Here is a 20,202-nt window from a genome sequence, read left to right as displayed (position 1 = left end):
TGCTATGATTGTTTTGAGCGTGACCTCTCCGTGCGAGGAGTTCAAAGCGTGCTACAACCAGCCGAGACTGACTTTTAAATCTACCCGCTTAATTAAAAACCTTAAACTTTGAACCTCAATTATAAATGTCAAACAGTACATTAGTCTACACGTTAAGGGTACTTTATGGAAGCCCATTTCCGCCAGTTAAAAAAATAATAAAGTCATAATAATGAGAGAAAAAGTCATAATAATGAGATAAAAAGTCACAATTATGAGATAAAAAGTCATAATAATGAGATAAAAAGTATAATAATGAGATAAAAAGTCACAATTATGAGATAAAAAGTATAATAATGAGATAAAAAGTCACAATTATGAGATAAAAAGTCATAATAATGAGATATAAAGTCGAAATTATGAGAAATAAAGTCATAATAATGAGATAAGTCAAAATAATGAGATAAAAAGTCAAAATAATGAGATGAAAAGTCAAAATTATGAGATATAAAGTCATAATAATGAGATAAAATGTCATAATAATGAGATATAAAGTCGGAATTATGAGATAAAAAGTCAAAATTATGAGATATAAAGTCATAATAATGAGATAAAAAGTCAAAATAATGAGATGAAAAGTCAAAATTATGAGATATAAAGTCATAATAATGAGATAAAATGTCATAATAATGAGATATAAAGTCGGAATTATGAGATAAAAAGTCGAAATTATGAGATATAAAGTCATAATAATGAGATAAGTCAAAATAATGAGATAAAAAGTCAAAATAATTACATAAAAAGTTTAAATTATGAGACTTTATTATTATTATTATTTTTTTTTTTACTGGCGGAAATGGGCTTCCATAGTACTTGGTAGAGTAAAGTGTCCTAAAGCTATGTGAATGTCAATGGAAGGTGTTTCCTTGACTTCATCCTTGTCTGAATGGTAAATTTACTTACTTGTGTGCGTGCTTATCCCCCTCCCCCTCCCCCAGTGGCTCATGGCTTCACATGTCAGTGAAACCTGAAGTACCCCTAGCTCCCAGCAGGGGTCCCTATCAATTTAGCACGAAATGTCACCCCTCAGGGCACAACGTTTCTGAAGATTTACTCTCCTGGTAAACACAGCTTAAAAGTTATTCTCCTCTTGGTCTCTCTAGTTTCATTAAGTTCAGATGATTGTTTAAAAGGGAGGAAACTGCATACTAAACATTTTTGATGAAGAAAGTTACCAAAAAAAAATGCTTTGCACTACAAAAGATCTGACTTTACTCTTTTGTTGTTTTCATGGTTGCAAACACGTTGAAAAAAATGTAACATGTAAAATTTGCTTGACAATTCTTCGGTTGTAATCAAATGGGAAAAGTGACCCGTTCTCTCTGAGAGTCCACTGCATGATCACACAATTAATGATTTTTGAGGCAGTATCTTTAATCTATTATCTCCTTCTTTTATCCTTTTATGGTTTTATGGCTTTCTTCATTCCTTCTGTCTTTTTGGAGGTTTTATATTGACCTTTTCCCTTTCGTCTGTGATTTCTTGCTGCTTTAAAAATGTTTTATTTCCTTCTAATTTGTAGAATCTGTGGAAGTCTTGTATTGTCTTCCTCACATTTCTCTATTTATTTTTTTGTAAAGCACTTTGTAACCCTGTTATGAAAAGCGCTATATGATTAAAGTTGATTATTATTATTATTATTATTATTATTATTCTGTATTTGCATACACATTAAATTTTTAACCACTGAATAACCTATACATTTATTATTATACAAAGTAGAGGGCTTTCTTAACCGTATATGCAAGAAGAAAAAGAGGCATTTACAAAAAACCTTTATTCTTCAAAAAACAGCTTTTCTTTTTTGTTTTTTATAAAGAGGAGAAAAATGACAAAGCATTAAAATGATGATACTCAGATAGGCAGCCTTGATCTATTTTCAAACAAATATGAAATAAACTTTGTATGTATTTACATGTAATCAGCTGATTGCATTAAAAAAGTAGTTTGATCTCACATTCTTTGTTTAAGGCTATAAGATACATTGATTGGTTGCCGTTCGCTCTTGATACAATGAGTCATTTGAAAGTAGAACATCTGGACATCCATCAATAACCATGTGATGATAGCGTTCATATGCAGACTCCGTTTTGAGAGGTTAAAAAGTAAGCTGCTGTGTGAATAGGTTGTTTGCTGTTGATGTGTTAGGCTCCATTTAGCCTTCAGATTCAGTCTCCCTGTTTCAGCAGTATAATTGGCTACGAGGAGAACAAAAATGAGTTAGTTACAAATAATCACATTCATGTCACAGAATGTTCACTTCATGTATGTTAAAAGAGAAAACCTACCAATGTGTTGAAATGTTGTCTGCACACAGCTTTACTCAACCAGTAGATCAAGAACAGAGCGAGGAGTTTCTCAACAACCAGCAGAGTCATGATCAGGCACTGGATTCCTCTGAGGAGCTGAGATGAAAGTTTCAACAGATGTGGAGGTAAACATACTTTGCCTTGTGTTTCAGTGAGCTACAAGGATTTCTTATAAAGTATAAAGATTTTTTTATAACCTTGAAACCCTGTGCGTGAGATGTCTCATAATAAAGCGAGAGTGCACAGAACACGATTGCGATAATGGACCAGAAGAGGCTGATGATGTTCATGGAGAACGACAGTTTCGTCTGGTGTAAAGTGCAGAAATGATGCAGGAATCATTAATCGTCAGGAAAACACAAAAAAATCATGCTTAAAGTTGTTTCTACAACCCAGAATCAGATTTGAAATAATAACATGGAAGCAAAAAAAAAAATCAAAACTATTTAAATTTTCCAATTTTTTTGACTGCACCCATGCATTATCATCAGGTGCACAAATAAGCTAACCTTAAAGTAAACACAAGTAACTCAGAGTCAATGGTAACTGTCCAATAAATAGCTCACAATATTCAACATTTAAATCAGAACAAAACAAAATAAAATACATTTTGGTGTTCATCCTCAAAGACATCAGTAAATAGAATACAATTATGGCACTTTTTATTATCGTAGCATTCACACTCTGAATCCATTTTGTTCTCAAACTCTGATATATATTATACAAAGACCAAAATACTTTACTATTCAGAGATCTCAAGGTTTGGAAAATTTTAAATAAACTGATTTCAGTCTGATAATATTGAGGAGGTTAAATAAAGTAAGTTATGGCCAGAAGTGTGTTCAGAAACATCAATCAATCTTTATTTGTAGAGCACCAATTCATAACAAGTGAGACACTTTACAAAAAGCAGGTATAGACCTTACTCCTTGTTATCTAATAGCACAAAAGAGAAGGTAAAAAGACCATAATCATAGTTATGTTACAAACATAAACTACTTTATTTTTAACTTCTTATACACATTTTTAAGTTTACTTTTTGTCAAAATGTTCATTATAAGAAGGAACCAGTTTCTCTTTTTTTAAAATTGAGAACAAAAAAACACAAATCTTTGAGAACAAACAACAACAACAACAACATAGTAATAATGATAATAATGATAATCTTACCACATGCATGTTTGGAGATCGTCCAGCAGCATAGGACAACATCCCTGAGACAACAAACTGAGATATTGACACAACATGTACATCATCAGACACAGGGATACAAAATCAGCATTACTGAGCAATAAAAGAACAGAAGATAAGATAAGATATGAAAGATGTATTTTTTTAACCGCCCTCCTTTTTAAGGAAACGTTATTGTCAGAGTAACAGGAAGAAGAAAATTAGATGTGAACTGAAGACAAAGTGTTCCTCTTTTTAAAGGAAATGAAGAATAGATTGCTTATTTTTCTTAGATATTCAGATTTCTTACTAATTGATGAAAATGTTCATGTACTTGTGGCAGTGAATTCTTTTTTATTTTGCATTCGTCTTTACCACAATACTGGGCAGAGTGTAGATCAGGATTAAGATGTTGTTTCCCTCATTGGGCATCAGACCCAGAGTGAGAATAAACACTCCAGCGATGGCTTGGGCTGCCTGACAGAAAAAGAGAGACATCATAAAGAAAGAATACCCTGCTTTACAGTGCCCTGCATTACAGTGCTGCGTGTTATTCACAAAGCTTTGTTGAAATGATTCAACTTACTCCAAGAGGTTTAGGTTTTCCTCTGGTGGCAAACACCTTGTAGGAGTCTTTGTACACGCAATGAAACTTCTGGGGCATCAACTGACCGTCACTGCTGTCATTCAGACTCCCGATGGGAATGGTGATGATCATGGTATCATCACACACAAAAGTCTTCTTCATTCTCCTGTGGAAAAGATCAAATGTTTATCAGATTGTATCACTGTGGCAATCTATTGCTCACATTTTCACAAACAGCTACATACCTTTTTTTGTAGTCCTTTATTTTGATTCAGAACTGAAATTCTCGCTTCATCAAAAGAGTTTGACAAGGAAATGACCTGGCACACCAATTGTCTTTGTCACTCACTCTCTTTCTCTCTGCCCTTGCTCTCTCTCTCTCGCGCGCTCTCTCTCTCTCTCTCACACACACACACACACGCACATACACAAAGACACACATATAAACCCACAAAACACTTACATGTAGCCTTTAAAATGTCTCTAAGAGTTTAAACTGATATGTAAATGTATCAAAACTTACTAAAGGGTGTAAAGAGAAGGGTTTTTGGTGACCAAGACTTTTTAACAAATTCTCTAGAAATTCTTCTATAAGCCATTTGGGGGCAGACGGAGGAAGTTAAGGTGTGAAGTGACCTCCTCTTCAGAGAATTTACAGGGAAGTGATATTTATGTCTAAACAGTGAGGCGCTTGTTTGAGACAGAGGGTTTGAATTTGATGCTCTTCAAGCCAAACCTGGTAAGAATTCCAATTAAACATCTTAATGAATGGATGGATTAACCCTGGGAACAAACTGTTTGATGTGCAGATTTGATGTACAGAATTTACCTTGTGCTTGTGAATGAACTCAATAGCAACAGAAGTTTTATCGTGTAAATGTTTCATGCAAGAAAAATGTTGAAATATTGACAGTATGATTTAAGAATGAAGTTAAATGAAATATCTTTACTGTCAGGTTATTTGGTGTTGATTGCTGCATCATGTTGTGCTTATTTGAAGTGACCAAAAAAAGTTGATATGTGACAACAAAATAAATATGTTAGTCTTTAATATGGAAAGGGTGAAATATAATTGATGATAATGTGTTTTTCCCCTCCCTACAAAATCTAACCTGTAGCTCACTTAGTCCTGGAAATTATGATAATTCTTGACCCTAATTCAGTAGTGATGTATTTAAGTATTGTGGACATTTTCAAAGTTTCACTCGTGCTGATGATGGATAAGATCATACAGTATGACAGAATATATCTCCAAAATCTTCTATGTACTGTTATTCATCTGCAGCCTCAAATTATGAAGTGGAATGATCACCTCAGGCTGTCTTAAATCTTACTTATCACCATGTATCACAGGACTGTTCAGTGGCATTATATGTTCCCACTTACTCTGTAAATTAAACACAACGGTAGTATTTGTCCCATGTTAAAATAAAGGAAAAGAGCATTCACAGTTTCAAACCCTTTATCCTTCTAGGTTAGAAGAGCACCATGGCCTGTGCAAGCTTCGACATGGACATCCAAGGAGCAGAAGAGGAGCTGCTCAGAGCTGGGAGGAGAGAGCCGCCGATATTACAATATTACCAGGCTACAGCTGTAGAGCCAGACGTCAAAGGGCCGCTGCATGACCTGCTGCAGAAACAACCGGCTGTGCTCGGGGTAAGATCAGTAAATCAGACCAATCAAACTTTATTTATATAGCACCTTTCAGACTAATTAAACAGTAGTTCAGTTCAAAGTGCTTTACAAGAGGGACTAAATGTACAAGATAATCTTAAGCAGACAATTAGGAAAGGTCACACTCAGATATTTTAGCTTTTGGTGAGATGGTGACACAGCAAAGATTCACCTTCATGCGCTTGTTCTCTTACTCCTTTAATTTAAATAAGATCATAATATTAAATACATTTAAATTAGGATTTATGAGCCAAAGTATCATCTTTTTCCTTTAATATAATCTCAGAAAAAAAATACTAGTTTACAGAGCTACAATTAAAATATAAATACATGCTGCTTTAAAAAAAAAAAGTGTCTTGTAAGAATGTGGAAAACTGTGAATCTGATTCCACTGTATAAATGATATCATTATGCTTCAATGTTTGAAAGTCATACATGTTTTTTTTAAATCATCTTAAATTTTCTTATCCAAGAACAAACTTGACAAAGGTTCAGAGGGACCGAAGAGTAAATTGGTGATACTTAGCAAGAGTAGTGTGTGTGATTTTTTTTCTTTTCAAGTAATAGTTTGCCGCCCTACGCACCCTGTTTATGAGATAGTTGGATGTGTGAACACCTCCATTAAAAAAAGCATACAAGAACAAAAACCAAACAGCCTCAATCAAAGCACAACGTCTGAAAATATCTACTTTGGGCCAGATGTCACAAACAGATTCATTTTGTGCAGCAAAGACAGATGTCCAAAATAATTTGTACCCATTCAGCAGCAACAGGAAATGGTTGGTGGTGGTGGGGGTTGTGGTATTCTACTTCATCAAGCTGAAGCTTCATGCAATTCTGTGAATATGTGCACAATATACTAAAAGGTGAAAACAGCATCAATGTCTTATATTTTCACACAGGGTTTGTTTCATTGTTCTGATTAGGAAGAAAGAACATTTCGAACAAAGAGTCCCTTTGTTTTTGTATGAAATAAAAATCCATCCGAACATTTGATGTTCAATAGAAATTCACCGATCCATTTTTTTTCTGTTCCGTTCGATTCTAATACATTTGTACCGGTAGCGATACTGATTCTGATGTTTCTTGTTTTCGTAGCAAATATTTTTTTTGTCCTTTTAATTTTGAACTCTTAAAGTAAACTCATATTTTACTACTATCAATATGCAAGTCTTAACTTCTAAATATCTAAATGCACACAGCGCATCAGTCACAGCAAAATGGAAGTCATCACCATTTTATTTCTTGCTCATTTGATTTTGACCATCCCTGTTTCCCCCCCCCCCCCCCCCCCCCAAGTATGTCTTCACAGCCTCTGTGTTGTTAGCATGCAAGACATAATGTTCATTCTGACTGGTACGTTCAAAACAGTTTGTACTGCATGCAGGAGTTCATGCACTTCACACATCAGCACGCTGTATGCACCCTTTCTTTTCTTTTATTCCTTTGCATAAAAAATGTATACAGTGAATGAATTTGATTATTTTCTGACGATTAAAACAGAAATAAGAAAGGAAAGATTGTACACCATGAATCTGAAATTAGAGATATTTCTTTTAACTCTTCTGCTTTGACATGCGAGTGTTTTTGTGTTTTTGTGTGTGTGTGTGTCTCTGTCAGTCTATGCAGATGGTGACTGGTCTCCTCAGTCTTGGAATGGGATTTGTTTTCGCTACAACCCAGACAATGGATCAGTCGCTTTTCACCTTGTTCAGAGTTTCCCATCTCACTGGAATCTTCGTAAGTCATCAATCACTTTATTTTTTTATTTTTCAAATATTTTTTGGGGGCTTTTTGTGCCTTTAATGGAGAAATAGGACAGTGGATAGAGTTGGAAACCAGGGAGAGAGAGTGGGGAATAACATGCAGGAAAGGAGCCACAGGCTGGATTTGAACCTGGGCCGCCCACTTGGAAGACTATAGCCTCCATACAAGTGGCGCACTAACCACTGCACCACCAGTCATCAATCACTTTCAAGTCAAACTGGAAATTAAGCAGATCAAACTCTTGCACGTAAAGCTTTAAAAGACGAGTTCAAACACATGAGAATGAAGACAACTTGTCTTCCATACGGTGTGTGAAGGCCTCTTTTAAGTCTTCAATCACCTCTAAGCTGCGTTGTGTTTTTCCTCCACAGTTCCTCATTGCTGGACTCATTACCAACCTGTTGTTCAAATATCCAGAACTAGTACATGTTAGTACAACTCAACGCAGTCCAAACATACAACATAATACAGCTGCTGAAGGAGATTATTATCTGAATGAATTAAATGTTCATGAACCTTCATGTTCCAGGCATCCCTCAGGGTGAACTGTGGCTGCATTATCGTAGCTTTCATTGCAGCCTGTCTGATCAGCGTTGACCTGGCTAAGTGGAAGTCAGAACATGAACAGCACCTTATGGTAAGACTGAAGATAACCAAGTATTTTTAAGTGTTTATTTAGCACACAAGAAATCCATATAGCTATTTACCAACAACCAACTAACGTACACTCGATGGTCTTTATCTTTTTTGACAGATGGAGGTGTTGGAGCTGTGTGTGCTTGGGCTCGAGGTTTTCCTCTCTGCTGTCCTCTGCTTCTGGTTCTTAAAAGAGAAACGCTCTTAAAATTGAAAATAATTCAACTGTTGAGATGATTTGGAAGAGATCTGAGAGTTTAACACTTGGAATAAAATGTTCTTCTCCTCTAGTGAAGGACAAACAGTAGAGGACCCAGGAGGCTGTATGTCAGTCCTTTAAATAAAGTAAGCAACTGTATTGAGTAATTTCTGTGCTATTTTGTATAGCCAGTGTGGCTTTCCGCTTCATCTCGATTGCCTATATTGAAGTCGAAACCCCTGCTGCACAGCCTGTGCTGTGGTCTTGGCCCAATGTGAGTGAGAATACAGGGCTTGTGGTAAACGAATGTCAGCTTCTCACAAAAAAAACACTTGCTCACTGTTTCAAGAGGCAGGGGTCTGAGTGAGTGTGTGAGCGTGTGTGTGTGTGTGTGTGTGTGTGTGTGTGTGGTTTGACAGTCGTGCCTAGTTATCAGTGGAAATATCTGCAACTTCTTTGACAGTTTCAGCTGGTTTCTCATGCAGGAAGTTGTACTTAAAGCTTTTTTTTTTTAAATGAATGTGCCTTTTGTTCAAATACTTTTACCTGTGAAAAACAAATGAACACGAGAACATGTTTGAACATTTTTTTAATCACCTGTACAAATTTGTCATAATAAAGGGCTGGCAAAAAAAAACCCACAAATGACAGTACAACAAGTCTGGATTCACCTGCCTGCTATTGTTTTTTGTTTGTTTCTTTCATAAAATACACAATAAAAAACTCATCTACAATATAAACACTGATTCATACCTACAACAGTTCATCGAAACAAATGTACAGACCAATGACGTACCATCATGGCAGTGTTTTTTAAATGTTTTTATATGTGTCAACATTTACAGAAACATAATGAAATGTCACATCTGTTGTGCTTCATCCATTAAAGTCCTAGCGCTCCTCGGACCCTGAACTTCCTTTATTTCCATCCCCGTAAACAAGCTGCTGTGACATGACGTCGCATACAACTTGTGGTCTTCACAGCTATCAAGACAGAAGAAAAAAAACAAAAAGAGGAATTAAAACAACAGTCCTTTAAACACATTACGCTAAACAAGTATTTCTAGAGGTCTTGTTGAACAAATAAAAAAGGCGCGTGGGCCCATTACCAGGAACTTACACAATTATTACAAGTTTGGAAATAAATAAATAATTTGATACTTTCTACCTTCATATTTAAAATGTCAAAGTAGCTAATAAATCTTTTTACTCTATTTGATAGAAAACTATTCAACAAGTATTTTTATATCCAGTTATTATCGGTCCAAGTTGTTCAAAGTCGACCAGTTTACATGATATGGATAGTTGTTGAATAATAATTGTAATTGTTTTATTGCCATTTTATGCTTCAAGACAGGACAAAGGTATTTTAAGTTTTTTACTTATTTATTAAATGCATTGAAAATGACTTATTGTAACTGATTGATTGATCTTTATTGTCAGAGAAAGTCTAAAATGTAAAGACAAGCTACAATGATCCAAACATTTGCTTTGATACGGTGTTCAGCTCCATATTAAATTTGAGAGGGCTTCAGTCTGACCTTGTTAAGACTTGACCATGTATCTCTGGTTTGATTGAGTATTTTAAATTCGTGGTTAGGGTCAAAGACAATCCTGCTGGCCAGCCTTAACATGTTTTTACAGAAGGTTGATTCACAGAGTCTCTGGAACATTTGGCCAACAATCTTTGAACAGATGTTTCATTGGTGGAGCAGTTTAGACTTTAAAGTAGTGGACAGACACATGTACCATGTGGTGTTACAGTACTGTAGGACACTGAGAATCACAGAGGTAAAAAACAAAACAAGATTTTGTTTACTCGCCCGAAAAGATCTCAGCCGGCGGAGGAAATGGATTCTTTGTTTTGTCTTCTTGAAGAGACATTCAATGTGATAACTACGGAAGAGGATTTTCCATATTTAATGCTGCTATTTGTAACCTCACGCTGCCACCTATTTTTGTTCAGCAACTTTGAACCACAAATGCATTCCAAAAAACCCCCAAAACAAAACTTGTAACAGAGCATGCTTGCATTCAGACATATGTATATAAAAGTCTTAAAAACATGTATTTTATAACACACATTTCACCCTCATCACAAACGGATGCACAGTGGTAAACTAGAGGCTGAGCAAACCAAGAGGAAGACATGACACAGACCCAATCCATGTGACGAAAGAGCCCTCGAACCCCTGAGAAGGACACACCGCCATGCAGAACACCACACAGCCACCGAAAGCACATGTTCACACAGATTAGTAGTCAGGCCACAGTTTTGTCACAGTTGTTAAGTAGACTGAGAAAGGGAACAACAGAGATGTCCGCTCTGGTGACAGCAGTTACTTACTGAGCTAAAAGGCCTCAGCTCTGAGTCAGACCACAGTAGAGAGGCCTACTGCTATAAGAGAGGTCTTGCTCTGGTAAAAAAAACAGGACAGCAAAAAGTGGGTGAGTGAAACTGAAGCTTCAAATAAATTGTAGCACTGATGGCAAATCCCCTAAATCGGAATATCTGCTCGTCTAAACAATAATCTGCCTCATCCATTAGTTCCCAGCCTGGGGTCAAAAGATCTCGGCGGGGGTGGGGTGTGGGGCTGCTCTGAGGTTGTTAACATTAGATTTGACCTTTATTAACTAAATTAACACACTTACTGGATAGTTTATACAAAATATCTTTAGGTAACGTTCAAGTGTGTGTAGGCACATTCTGTCGGGATGTTATCAATAAAAACAATTAAAATTCATCTTCGTTTTTGACAGCACTGTATCACCTTTCTTTTCGTCCGAGGGGGTCTCCGCTTTTTTTTAGATACAAGTATGGAGGGCTCCAGGGAAAAGAAAGGGTAGGGAACTACAGGTTTAATCGACTTCATCAAGGAAGAAAGCACTGCAGTGTTATGTTTTTTTTTGCCGATGACAGTCTCCTCTACATGAAGAACATGAAAAACAGTTTCATTTTTCTTTCAGATGTGTAAATGTGGATGGAACATCAAACATGTTCAGTACTACTGCAGCAGATCTGACTCATCAAGAGCTTTGAAATGTAAACCTCTTCAGAGAGACTTGAATCATGCACCTCTCTATATGCCTAGATATGACAGCAGGTCATAGGTTGTAATCAGGCTCCAAAAGCATGTAAAACAGTTTTGGGGCTTGAGATCTCTTTATTATGGTGCTATAATATTCATTTTACTATGTTTTATTAATAGTAATAGTCTTATGTATGAAGGAAAATGTCAAAGTTAGATTTAGTAAGCAGGAGGCTTCCACAATGATAGGATGATATGCAGCATGTTCATTTAATAACAATTAGTAAACAGTGTGTCTTCTTCACAGCTTTAACTTCCACATGTTACTGATTGCTTCCTGAGGAAGTTAAATGTGCAGACTAAAATAACAAATACTGATAATGAAGAATAAAACCGGATACCCAGACATTATCAGTATTTGTTATTTTAGTCTGCACATCTTTCTGTGAACCGGTCAGATCAAAGAAAATGTCTGTTGTTTTTTGATGAGGGCAGGGTTTAAGGACAATTAGAAGATTGAAGGAAATAATAATGGATTATTTTAAAACTATGTAGTGCCTGAAAGTGCAAAAAAATGGTTTACATCTCTTTTGATAAAAATGAATGTAAAGGGTTAAAAAACAAACCAAAAAGATTAGGGGTGAAAAAGTAGTTCAATTAGGCTCTGGTTAAAATGATTATTCTGAAAGGTTGTATCAAAAGAGCAGCCATCCACTTGCGAAAAAGAGGAACCCTCAAATGAGACAATTTCCTCCAAGTCAGTGTGGTTTCTTTTTCAGAAAAGCCCCAGTTTCTTGCAATTTCTTTTCAGGGTCCTGATACTTATGACAATGTGGCGCTGATGTGCAGTTTCATATCTGCACAAGTAAAGCACCAACGCAACTAATGGGATATTTTGGGACCTTAAAGCAGGAGAGTTAACTGTTACAGACTACAAAAGAAAGGTTTTACTTATTAAGACTTTGATCTTGAAAAAAAACAGGACTTGAGTGTCATGATAACTATACTTAATCTGTCTTAAAATACACTCTTGTTAGATGTCATGATGTCAGCAGTGGTACAACACCACATCATTTTTAACTCAAGAGGATAACGCTGTAAAAGATCAAACACTCACTGCTGTGATGAACGTGGTGCCCTGGGGTTGGAGGTCCTCCTCTTTCTGGAATATGGAAGCAGACACTATGGAGGAGGGAGGTGTGGAGGAGCAAAGGAAGGAGGGGGGGTCATTGTTATTGAAGGAGTCCATGCCGGTGCTAGGGTGCCCCGGTAGGGTGAGGGTGCTCAGCCCGGATACACTGTCAGTGGAGGTACACTGGGAGGAAGTCTCTGAACTCTCGGTGACTGTCAAACAACACAGCAACAACGACATGAATTAGCGCATTAACAGAGGATCAAACAGATCGAGGACAATCAGATAGTTGCCAAGTTGAAAAAATAAAAATAGAAATAATGCAAATCCACTCACTCATGGAGGGCTGGCTCCCGCTGTCCTGCTCCAGCTCGTCCTCCTCTATGCAGTCGTAGGGCCACTGGGCAAAGGAGGGAATGCTGCTCATCGGATACGGATGTGTGTGCGGGTGAGAGGGGGAGGAGTACAGATGAAGATTGAGCGAGCCCAGCAGGGAAGAGGACGACTGGCTGCTGGAGGAGGAGGTGCTGCTGTTGGAGATAGTGGAGTGAGGTCTCTTAAAGGAGGTGGCGTGTTCAAACGAGGGCACTGCGATGGACGCTCTGGTTCTAGACTCTGTCGGCAAAACGCACAAGTCATAAAGTTAAGTTATTATAGCAAGGAAAAAAATAGCATATCTACATGATTACAAGTTGAACCCTGAAGACACTGGAGACAGGATAACTCAAGAAAGATGCAAAGAAATATGAAAATGTTGCTGTTGATGAATTGTGCCCACCTGACCCCTTCATGATATAATCAATGGCTCTGTCACTGATAGCTGCGTCACTTGGCTTGATGTCCATAAAAGGCTTGCTTCCTATTCCCATGGACACCATCTCCTGCATGCGCAACTCTGGAATCCAGAAATGTAGATGTTGATTGACAATGTCTGTGTGTGAGCTTTTGAAGTTAATATAAGAATTTGAAATACCTCTGTTTCTGAGTGCCTGTCTCCACAGAATCTTCCCTATGATGGCTGTCCACACCACCTTGACTTCTGACGAGCTGGCTTGCAATATGAACGTATCCTGTGACTTTCTCCGACGAAACCAAATCTCAAAGCGTAAGCCGCTGTCACCGACATTTTCAGTCATACCAATCTCTGCTGTCTGAAATGAAAAGAACAGAGCTTTAGATTTATAATCTGAGTTTAACCCAAAGTGCCGAAAGTCTTCCTGTAACAATCAAACTCCTACTTTGAAGGACTGTTTGTAGATGTAAAAGTCATATCCTCCTTCGATCTTCTTGGTCTTGCTGAAGAGGATGAGGTCTTCAAACAAGAAGACGTGGCGGAGGTATTTCCTGCGTCCACACCAGACTATGAACTCATCCTGGCAGCGGAGTTGACCCTGCTCCTTAAGGTTCACCTGGAGAGGAAACAGGACGGGTCACATGCGTCAGTAAGAACAATACAATCCCCGATGACCTCACTCTACTGTATAAAGGACAAGATGACTCCAAAGTTTAAAATAGTTTCAAAAAGCATGGCTTCAGCAGAAATCTTGTAAAAAATCAAAATGCTACTTTTTATAATTATAATAACATCAAAGTACTCATTATAGCCAGGGGTGGAAATGGAGGGGAGCACAGTTCTAGGAGTAAAATTGGAGGTGGGGTGGTGTGGTGTTAGCCCTCAGAGTAATCTATCAAAAAAATCTATTTGATCTGATTATAGCAACATGTGGTTTTGTGCCGATGCATCATGACTTACATCACAGCCTCGGATGGCGTCCATAGCCAGCAGGTCGTTGCCGTGGCGAAGCTGAAACTTGACCATCTCCTCTGCAGTGCGGAGGTCACTCAGCTCCTGCTCCTGGGACTGACTGCACTCCTTGATCAGGTCTTTGAGGAGCAGGGCGTATTTACTCATCCTCTGGATGGGCTTCAGCAGGTAGGATGCCAAGTCCATTTTGTCCCCCAGCTCCATCTGCTTATTCTGGAGGGACACAGTGAGGATTAGAATCATGCTATCGGTCTTTAGAGTTACTCATTTAAATGTCAGGAATGTGGCGACTTAAAAAAACAGAACTTAAAAAGGGTGGGTGAAGTGCCCGACTTTTTCTTTTTTAATTTCTAATTATTAATTGTATATTTTGGTCACCACTTGTTTTGAACTTGTTAAAGAACTTTGTGACATTGTATTTGGTAAGTAATTGTTTTTATTATTATTTTATTTAAATAAGAAACATATAAATATCAGTATTGAAGAGGTTTTGTTTCTAGTAGCTCACATTTACTTTCAACATAAACACATCATATAGACAAGAATTCCATATTGGGGTCCACTGAACATGTTTACAAAAGAATTGTGACAAATGTTTGAACCAATGCAAATTTTACACGAGAAGTCTAATTTGCAGTGCCCTCTGGTGGCCAAATCATGTAACCGCGACACTGCTTCTAAAGGAACTCGACCATCTCTGTCTTATTCTCTACATAACAACAGGGTTAATTCTCCACCAAGCCATAAAACGAATAACTCCATCATCTACCGAGGAAGACCATGAGGTGTGGATGAAGGCTTTGAAGACTTAAAGTAAGTTAGACCTTGCTTTGAGAAGGTGGCATCATTTTCATAATTTTTTATATTTGTGTCTAAAATCTGTCATAAAGCGTGAAGCGTATGGAAAAAAACAGTTTTCTTTCCGAATGTGTCAACCATTTCAGCCCAGAGAGACTTTGTTGTGTGTTTTGTTTTCGTGATGACCCTCCAGGACACTGCGCACCGTGTGAGCAATGTGACCCGTGTGAGTTGCCAGACGCACCTTAAAGAATTCGTTGCCATGGCTGCAGAGCAGAGTGTCGGACTGGGGCTTATTCTTGCTGTACAGAGCATACATTCCAAACTGATCCTCCTGCACACAAGATTAACAAGTTATGACACTGACTACAGTAAAAAGTATGCAGACATTTCAGTATGCTTTGACAAACATTATGCATGATTCAGTCAATGCCATCAGCTGTATTAATAAGCTCCCGACAAGTGAAACAAGGGTGTAAGAACAATCACAGAGCAGTGTGAGAATAAAACCCTGATGTAAACGTATTTAAAGTTGTTATCTAGAGATGTTATTATCTTTAGGTTACAATTTCATTACAGTCACTGCAGTTGGGAAACACTAGTTGGGAGACATTATGTGCCGCCTCATAGTTATCTAACTTTCTCTCTGGAACTCACATGTCTGAGAAAACAGCTGCTGATGGAGAGCGGGGAGTGGGCACACGACTCCAGCTCCTTCAGGAAGTACTGACTGTGGAAGTCCCACAGTTTCTCCATGTTCCCAAAAATGATGCTTCGCTTCCCCCGCAGGTCCTGCGGCAGGTCAAGTCGCTCCATCTCCGGGAAATAGTGCTCGATGATGTAGCTGAGGGAGCGGACGTACTCCCTCTCTGTGGAAATCATCTCATCCATGATGTGCTGCACTTTACTGGTGGATGAAACGACATGATATAGTGTCAGATTAAGAATATTTTTCTTTTTAAAAAAATCTACAACAGTGTTTATTTCCTCACCTGCTCTGTTTCTTTCCATCTCCCTCGCTGCGTCTGTTGTGGATCCTGGTGGGGGTCGACATGCTGCGGCTGCGTCCTAACGCGGGGCTCGTCACGTCAGGTCTCTGCAGCTTCTTCTCCACAGACACGTTATTTGCCACTTCCAAACCCTTGATGTAAACGCCCGTGTAGCCGTGAATGTGGCTGACGTCGGAGTGACTGCTGTCCCTGGGGGTCAGCTCAAAGCTCATGGTCTTCTTCATGATCTTCTTCATGGGCTGCTTGCGAAGCCGGGCGGCTCCAGAGTAGACGGGCTCCGAGTGGCAGGAGATGGTCGAGTCGATTGTGCAATCGCTGTCCGTGTCCTCGAACATGGAAGGACTCTGCCTCAGTTTGCTGTCGCAGTCGGGGGAGAAAGGGAAGTGTGAAGAGGAGCAGATCGAGCTGGAGGGGCTCTTGGAGAAAGGCTCGGCAGAGGGAAGCTTGTTGTCCTCAAAAGTTAACGGTGTGATTGCTCCAGGTAAAAGGACACATGCGTTAGTTCCACACTCTTCTGTTGTTGCAATCTGCTTTTCAGGAGTCTTTAAAGAAGCTGCGCGATCAGCATCTGTACAGTCCGGTTCTGCTGTTATTGATTGAGCCAAAACCTCTTCCAGCTGCTGCTTGGTCCGCTGACATTTGTGCCACACTGTGTTCAACTGCTCCAGCTGCTGAGGACTCTCCAGAGACAGCACCATGTCATTGAGGGTGCTGAAGTTATCCACAGAGAACTTGGATGCCTCAGCGTAGTAATCCTGCAGGTTCTGAACCTCTGATGACGACAGTCTAACACCTGTACTGTCCAGACTCAGCTGACAGAAATAATCCTGGCAGTGCTCCATCCACTGGTTCACCTACACATTTGAAAGAGTGATTAACCTACTTTAAATCATAGTTAAATATCTTGATAAAGGCTCTTCAGTCATAAACACACATTCCTTAGGAAAGCATTTTGGTTGAGATGTCCTGTTGGTGTTATTCTCCAAGTATGATGATGATTACAAATGATCAAGTAGGACTATATGTCTATCTTTTAGGATGTAACACTATATAATTTCTTAAGAGCTGAAGACATTTTCCTTTGTAATACACACTGTAAAACACTCGGATTAAAAAGCTATGCTCGATCAGGGAATGCTCAAAATGCACAACTCAACGCCTGACAACGTACCGGCGTTAGTTTTTCATACTTACAGAGTCATAGAATTCATACAGGTTGGCTAGGATGTCTAGCTGGGCCTTCCTCCTCTCCACTCTGCCTAAGATGGAGCCCAGATGCTGCTTAAAGTCAAGGAGAGCAGAACCGGGAAGAGACTCTGGAGACTCCTTTACCAGCTGCAAGCCATGCCTCTGCTGGTGCTGGTCAGGAAAATGACAAAACTGATTTAATATAGCACTGCTGGTTTTACCACACTTACACAAAAGGAGGTTGTTCACTCGGATCAAAGTGATGCTATTTACCACTGACTCCTCCATAAACTGGTCCAAGCTCTCTCTCATCTCCTTTATTTTGGTCACAGACAGAGTCAGTGTTTCCAAAGGTGTGAGTTGCTTATCTCCCTCTCCACTGAACCAGACTTTGATCTGGAAAGAGAGGAGGGGATTGTTTAATACATCAGTTTCCCATTTTTGTCCAGAGAAAAAGGAAAGCAGCTGAACATGTGCACATTGGGCTGACATGGGACTGTCACAGATGGCTGTATGGTTATGTTTTCTGATAAACTTTTGAATGTGTGGAACTGGTAGACAATGTATACAAAGCATCTTTAATAGAGTTATTAAGAAAGCCCCCTCTGTGAGTACCTAGCTATGCCACACAAAATCAGTGCACATGCATCAGCCACCATATTGCAATATATATAATCTCTGCATCCGTTTTCACAATCCAACATACGTTTGGCTTTAACCTACAGCACGTTAAGTAGTCAAAGGTGAAATAGTTTGAGCTCACCTGTTGCGTTTGCTCCTCAAACTTGCGCACCTCCAGCAGACTCTCTAACTGTTTCTGAGACTTGTTGGACAGGATCACCAGCTTGTGGACTTCTTCATCTACTTGGTTGTACAGTGCATTCAACCTGTCTACAGCATCTCTAAAAATCAAAGAAAACAATAACCAGGCAAAACACGTTATGAGAATCGCTTTAAACTATCACCATCTGTTAAACTCACATTGTGATCTCACTGTGCTCGAGAGTGTTCCTGCAGTACCTGTAGTTCTCATTCTCACAGGCCTCTTCCTTCCTGATGCGCGCGAGGACAGTTCCTCCTTCCAGTCGCAGTCGGTTTAGACGAGTGTCATCTAGCACTCGTTTCATGAGATGCCTTTGCTGTTCCATCACCTCTGACACCTCCTTATGAAGATGTACAAAAATGGAGATGAGCATCAAAAGAATGGATCGATTTTAACAGAGGATGTTATCATTAAATTGTGCCCAGATTTTCACTTAAAACAAAACCCTTCAAGTAAATGTACAAGCACATGGATCCCAAACGGTTTACTCCAGATCAGAGCGAAAAGGCCAGCAGAAAGCCTTGGTGTGTTAATGAATGCACATAAAGAAGGAGGACAGACTGCCTGCAGGGGGGGTTTGGTTCTGACCTGAGAGGTCTTCAGGTTGCCGCTGTTGCTCAATGTGCTAATAGACTCCTGAAGGGAGGAGATGGATGCACTACAACTGCTGGCAAAGGGTTCAATTTTCTGCGTGAGAGAGAAAGAGAGAGAGAGAAAGAGCGATGTAGAGAGATTAATACCAGTAGTCACAGAAACATATTTACTCCTAAAATCTGCAAAACATCCTGGAAATACTGTTCACAATTACCCCCTGTCCCTGCTGAAGTACAAGGGGTTGATGAACCAACATCACACACCCACCTGTCTGAAGTGGATCCAGTGGTCGTGGTCGTAGTGGAAGGTTCCCTCCAGGTCTCTTGTGAGCTGAGTCTGATCGATGTGCTTCAGCAGGGACTTCAGAGAGGACAGTGTCTCAGTCTGTGGAAAAACAAGCAAAGAAACGTAGTAAGGACTCATTCTGATTGTTTGCTCTGTCCTGCTTCAAAGCCATGGTGACATTAACCAACCACAGGACCTTTTCTGCTTGCCTCACACATTACAAAGAGAGAGAGAATTCAAAAGTCATGTGCCTTGTTGCAGGGACATGCACAGATACGTTGGAGTTCAGTATGTACACAAGCGGGACTGATTTCTTTTTTGTTTTCATTCTTTCTGATGACAACACGATCCTGTTTTCTACTAGAGAACAATTCCTCTTTATCTATATAGACCCTTTTATACAAATATGTAGCCCAAAGTTCCTCTCAAAGGATCATACAAATACAAAATAAACTACAGAAGCTTACAGGATAAAGTTTAAAATTCTCACCCTCACTATTAAAGCTTGTCACGTACAGGCCCCAGATTATTTGTCAGAACTCATTCATCCATACTCATCAACCCTCTCCCTGAAGGTCTAACAAACTAAACCTGCTGTTTGTCCCACAGACTTCATTTAAAACGCGCTGTGATCATGCTTCTGAGGCCATAGCGCCAATCCTGTTGAACTCTCTGCCCATGTTGTTACGTTCTTCTGACTCTGTTGAGTGTTTTAAAAAGCTGTTCAAAACATATATGTTTAGACAGGCCTATGAGTAATCAAGTCCCAAGTCTACCTTCTGTGATTTATCTGTTATTAGTTTTACTGTGCCAATTATTGTTCCTGGTCATATCAGGAGTAAAGTATGTTGATCTGTGAGATACCTCTTTTTTTCCATTTTTATTTCTGTATGTTTACTGTGTTGATGTCAAGCACTTTGTCTGCTACATACATAAAGTTGACTTACAATAACTACGTCAGATACAATACAACTAATCTAAAAATATCATGTGATAAGTTTTCATTGTGCAGAGTTATGAACAAACACGCGTACCTAGTAATATTTCTGTGCTTTCAAACCTCTGCAGCGGAGTAGTGCCAGAATTACACAGAGCCACAGATATACATTCTGAACACACCCAGCACCTGGTGCTGGCAAGTTCAGTGTAGGCAAAAAAAAAAAAAAAAAAGAAGCTTATTAAAAGTTGGTCCATCTGT

At 38.9% G+C, this 20,202-nt stretch overlaps 3 protein-coding genes across 5 annotated transcripts in view; 1 reads left to right on the top strand and 2 right to left on the bottom strand.

Moving 5' to 3' along the window:
• Positions 1–1,798: 1,798 nt before the first annotated feature.
• On the bottom strand, positions 1,799–4,493 carry LOC136179789 (membrane-spanning 4-domains subfamily A member 4A). The gene is made up of 7 exons (XM_065957728.1): positions 4,350–4,493; positions 4,105–4,270; positions 3,894–3,995; positions 3,519–3,575; positions 2,546–2,656; positions 2,328–2,444; positions 1,799–2,237 (listed from the first exon to the last, which is right to left on the bottom strand). Exons 2-7 carry the CDS (start codon positions 4,264–4,266, stop codon positions 2,208–2,210), a joined length of 579 nt encoding a protein of 192 aa, XP_065813800.1. The 5' UTR covers positions 4,267–4,270; positions 4,350–4,493; the 3' UTR covers positions 1,799–2,207.
• A 207-nt stretch (positions 4,494–4,700) lies between these two features.
• si:ch211-269k10.4 (uncharacterized protein LOC100150242 homolog) lies at positions 4,701–9,280 on the top strand. Of its 2 annotated transcripts, none has more exons than XM_065957730.1 (6): positions 4,701–4,843; positions 5,579–5,760; positions 7,408–7,518; positions 7,917–7,973; positions 8,075–8,182; positions 8,300–9,280. In XM_065957730.1, the coding sequence occupies exons 2-6, from the start codon at positions 5,593–5,595 to the stop codon at positions 8,387–8,389; spliced, it is 534 nt and encodes a 177-aa protein (XP_065813802.1). In that variant the 5' UTR covers positions 4,701–4,843; positions 5,579–5,592; the 3' UTR covers positions 8,390–9,280. The 2 variants fall into 2 exon arrangements, with proteins under 2 accessions (XP_065813802.1, XP_065813801.1); XM_065957729.1 differs by having other exon boundaries at positions 4,704–4,843; positions 7,399–7,518.
• Positions 8,953–20,202, bottom strand: part of zgc:158766 (uncharacterized protein LOC100009641 homolog) — a 27,119-nt gene continuing 15,869 nt past the window's right edge. Inside the window, exons 8-24 of one of the 2 annotated variants that reach the window (XM_020637146.3) lie at positions 18,987–19,103; positions 18,714–18,812; positions 18,323–18,465; positions 18,066–18,204; positions 17,576–17,698; positions 17,309–17,473; positions 16,097–16,968; positions 15,762–16,011; positions 15,349–15,438; positions 14,295–14,519; positions 13,780–13,950; positions 13,515–13,692; positions 13,320–13,436; positions 12,878–13,156; positions 12,527–12,753; positions 10,728–10,797; positions 8,953–9,364 (exon numbers count right to left, since the gene is read on the bottom strand). In XM_020637146.3, the coding sequence (XP_020492802.2) occupies positions 10,753–10,797; positions 12,527–12,753; positions 12,878–13,156; positions 13,320–13,436; positions 13,515–13,692; positions 13,780–13,950; positions 14,295–14,519; positions 15,349–15,438; positions 15,762–16,011; positions 16,097–16,968; positions 17,309–17,473; positions 17,576–17,698; positions 18,066–18,204; positions 18,323–18,465; positions 18,714–18,812; positions 18,987–19,103 (3,240 nt within the window). In that variant the 3' untranslated portion in view covers positions 8,953–9,364; positions 10,728–10,752. The remainder of the gene's footprint in view (positions 9,365–10,727; positions 10,798–12,526; positions 12,754–12,877; positions 13,157–13,319; positions 13,437–13,514; positions 13,693–13,779; positions 13,951–14,294; positions 14,520–15,348; positions 15,439–15,761; positions 16,012–16,096; positions 16,969–17,308; positions 17,474–17,575; positions 17,699–18,065; positions 18,205–18,322; positions 18,466–18,713; positions 18,813–18,986; positions 19,104–20,202) is intronic. The other variant, XM_020637147.3, reaches the window with a different exon arrangement.

Source organism: Labrus bergylta, chromosome 8, assembly GCF_963930695.1.
Source record: "Labrus bergylta chromosome 8, fLabBer1.1, whole genome shotgun sequence".
NCBI lineage: Eukaryota > Metazoa > Chordata > Actinopteri > Labriformes > Labridae > Labrus > Labrus bergylta.
Note: the sequence above shows the minus strand (reverse complement) of the source record. Positions and strands in the feature narration are given on the sequence as shown.